This window comes from Pundamilia nyererei, unplaced genomic scaffold, assembly GCF_000239375.1.
Source record: "Pundamilia nyererei isolate P.nyererei 1_Seehausen unplaced genomic scaffold, PunNye1.0 scaffold00112, whole genome shotgun sequence".
Classification (NCBI taxonomy): domain Eukaryota; kingdom Metazoa; phylum Chordata; class Actinopteri; order Cichliformes; family Cichlidae; genus Pundamilia; species Pundamilia nyererei.
In genome coordinates, this window is record NW_005187513.1 from 966,969 (window position 1) to 970,981 (window position 4,013).

The 4,013-nt window shown below is 38.4% G+C and overlaps 1 protein-coding gene across 2 annotated transcripts in view; it reads right to left on the reverse strand.

Moving 5' to 3' along the window:
- The window catches only part of crispld2 (cysteine-rich secretory protein LCCL domain containing 2), a 15,360-nt gene continuing 11,347 nt past the window's right edge, over positions 1-4,013 (reverse strand). For both annotated transcript variants that reach the window (XM_005741602.1, XM_013913047.1), the window contains exons 14-15: positions 3,755-3,885; positions 1-2,002 (exon numbers count right to left, since the gene is read on the reverse strand). In XM_005741602.1, coding sequence (XP_005741659.1) covers positions 1,951-2,002; positions 3,755-3,885 — 183 coding nt within the window. In that variant the 3' untranslated portion in view covers positions 1-1,950. The remainder of the gene's footprint in view (positions 2,003-3,754; positions 3,886-4,013) is intronic.

A 4,013-nucleotide genomic window follows, 5' to 3' on the forward strand; every position in this document is an offset into this window, starting at 1 on the left:
ATGGTCAGTTATATTTTTCCAAAGATAATGGACAAATCCTGGGTGGCCTGGATCTAAATTTCATTCATAATTCATGTCACACAGATTTTAGTCCAACATTGAGGCCAAAGTACATTTAATACAGTTACAAGATCTTATTAAAATACATTTTTTTTGCAATCTGCACAGGCATTGGTTTCAACCACGTTACTGTGGACACCAGTTAAAGCCAGACTTGTAACATTTCATGGTCATGAAGTCAGGACCTTATGTAGCTAAGAGTAAGCTAAGGGTTGCTTCACTTTTCTGGATATGGATATTATCCTTTACTTAGTAAAGCGGCTCATTCTTCAAATATTATTGCTCACAAACACACAAAAAAAAAATCACAAAATAACACCCATGATGCGTAATGATTTCTAAAATATCATATTTGACAAGACTTTTTAATTTAAAAGAAAAAAAGAATTGTGTACACTGGGATTTGTAAGACACTCGATTTTCAAACTGTGCAAAAAGTATAGAAGGCACCCTAAACCTGTATAAACGCAATACATCCAAGACAATTGAAACAAATTCACACAATTACTTAATTTTGATCTTACTGTATAAAGATGATTCAAAAACAAAAATCTTAGTATTTACAGATCCCACAACTTTACAAAACCTTTAGCGTTTTCCACAAAATTCCCACATAGAAAAGATCTAAATACTAAGCACAGCGATAGGACTGAGGTAGGATAAAGAGACAGGAAGTTGGAAAAGAAGAAAACCAGCAGGTAGGTTAAACGGGCTAAATGGGACTATGATGTTGGGTGTGTTTTGCAGGAGGGCAGCACTTCTACACAAAATGGACTTTACATTTATTTCATTCGTTTCTACTGAGTATCATTCCCTCATGTCTGTGCATGTAAAATTATATCACAGAGCTAAATGAAGAGCAAAAATATTAATCAGACCTGACCAAACACAACCGTGCTTTAATCCACTATGGTGAGAAATATTACACTTGTCTCCTGTGTGTTCTGCACAGTGTTAGTGTCAAACCTTCACAATGTGGTCCAGTCTCTGAACAAAAAGCACTCTTTGTACCTGAAACATGCAACACATTCAACGGTCTCACGTGGGAAGGGGGGGAGCATTTTGCATTTTCATGAAATGTATTTATTAGAAACAAAGAAAAGAAGAAAGCACTGAGCAGTTAATAAATATAAATTGGGATGTTACTACTTATTATTATAAGTGCACAAACTGTCTCACCTACACCGGCTCTCCATCCACATGGCAGGCACTGAAGCAACACTAGTCTTCTTAAGGAAAATATTACTTCTCTCCAGCAGTGCCTGCTGCCTTTATACACATTCATTTCGCAGAATATTTGTGCTTCAAAATTTCTGGTCAAAAAAACCCAGCAAAACATCTTTGCTCACACTAAACTTGGACTTCGCTGCTAAGAATTAGAAAAGCAATGATGAAGAAGAGGGCTATATATTTTTTAAATGGCTAGAACTTAAACATGTTATTATTTCTTTAAAAAAAACAAAATATAATATATTCTGTACACATTGATTAAATACAGTGTGATCTGGATACATTCCTGTGTATGAAAAACAAATAACACTTGTAATAAGAACACCAATGTAAACATATTGCTTTTTGTAACACAAGTCTAACTCAAAACTTCCAGCACCAGCTGTTCAATGCATTTTATATAATATAATTATAAAAAAAATTCTGTATTCACAGATTATGTAAGTCTAAGAAAAGATGAAGGGACATGAAGGACTATCAATGTGTTGGATGAGTGGATGAATTTTACTGTATGACTACTGTTTGTTAACTGAGTGGGGAAAGTTTCTGTCAGTCAGATGGGACAGACAAACAGCCATGGCATCAAAGCTATGGGCACTTTCTTCTCTTCGAGAGCAGCTGAGGTGACTCTGTTGGTCTTCAGGTTACTGAACTTAAGTCTCACTGCCTCACAGTAAAGACTCGGAAGGATCCTCCCTCCATGTTGCTTCTGCTGCAAATGGACATGACAAAAAAGTGTTAATTTTATCACTACACCATGAAAAAGTATGTTCTTTCAAAATTCTGAGAAGCAAATTTCAGAAGCCTGATCAAAGGTGAAGGAGCAAATGTGGAATAATCTTGCTTTCCCGTGAGTTTGTGTGCTCCTTTAAGTCAAATGAGACCCCTCCAGTTCCTCAACCAATCAGAGCCATCAAAAGCACACAGTCATGGTGCACATGATACATTTAGGGGGAAAGGACACATTTGCAGAATCACTCATTGTATTTATATTTCTGTGACTGAATCTTCCAATTACCTCATGTGTTGAACTGGACGGCTGTAATTTGTTCATTAGCGGAAATATCTCAAAGTCTTGCCATGCTACATAATCATGATAGGCCAGTGCAACTGGTATCTAATCACAGATAATTGTCCATATAGGAAAGCACTCTAAGTGGCTGACAGCATTTCCAGCCTCGAGTAATTGGATAGGATGTGATTACTTCCCCAGTAATCCAAGCTGCCCACCCTGCCATGATGTTGGCACATGGCACAGACTCTCTCTCAGCCATCTACTGACCTCCTATCCGAATGCCCCGAGTGAAACCTTCACAGCTCTGCATTAGATTTCAGAGAATAAGACTTGGCATGCTTTTGACCATTCAGCACTTTGCACACTCAATTGAAATGCCTGAGTAAAGTAAGCAAAGGTCCCATGTGTGGGCCGTCCACACACCAAACCACACCATTACTCTTACAACCCCATATGCCACTAGAACTGGCCACAAGGGCTTCTTTGCCTGAGCTTAGTCCACTGGAGCCGGCCACAGATGTGAGACTGATTTGAGAAGCATAGTGTGCATGAAGGGAACCCACTACTTGCAGTATTACAGTGCACATAAATCAAGATAGGGTATAGTGAATAAAAGCACTTTTCTCTGGCATATTTTATAGTCTCTTTTACAGCTCCAAGGTGTAATGGTTAACACATTCACCTTAAACACGACAGATCCCCAGTTTGAGACTGGGAGGAGACACAAACCCAGTCTCAAGGGGTCACGAGCTAATGTAATCTCAGGTCTGGTCCTAAACCTGGAGAAATGAAAGAGTTGTATCAGGAAAAGCATCCAGTGTCCATCCATTCGAAATAAGGGAGCAGCTAAAAGTGCCTTGTTCTATTTCAGACTCTCTTGGACAGTTTACTTGTCTAAATTTCAGCAAGCTTCTGGTTTTTATTTCAGTTGCATTTGACTTTTTGGTGACTACACTTTATACAAAATTTGATATAAAACTCCACCTTCGATTAACTTTAATTTGATTTTTATTAAATTAACTCCTCCTAAAAGAGAAATAAAATATCCCTTTTTGATAAAGCATATAGTTTGAGATGGAACAGGTGTCTCTGAATCCTCCCTTGAGTTACTGATGCTGCTGGGGCTTCCCTTGATCCACTGACCTTTTCTTCTTTACTCATGTGTTTTCCCTCTCTATGTGTTTATACACCATTGCTATATTTCGTTTAATAACTAAACTCTGCCTCTCTCTCCCACGGTGTGCCTTTTTGCTATCCTAACTTCCCCCCTGACCTCCAACTAGTAGTGGCAGATGGCTGCCCCTAACAGAGCCTGGATCTGCCGAAGCGTTCTTCCTGTTAAAAGGAGTTTTTACTCCTCACTGTTGGCAATTGCTTGTTTAAAGGGCTACATTTTAAACATAGTTGTCTGGAATAATAGTAATCTCCAAAATCCCTGTGGAGCAGTACCTTTCAGATTGGATGCCATTTTTCAGAACTCCTGTGTAGCTCTTTCTCTTGTCCAGAGGCAAAACATCAACAAAACCGCCATTGGGTTTGATTACGCCTGCATGGATGGCCGCTTTGCAAATGCTGGAGTTCTGTGAAGAGAAGATATGGTGAACTTGAGAGAGGATTTAAAAAGATGGAAAACCACTTTTTCACTGTGCAAACATTACTTCAGTTTAATAATTGTTTAATACAGCATGAAATATATTTTACAGAAAGA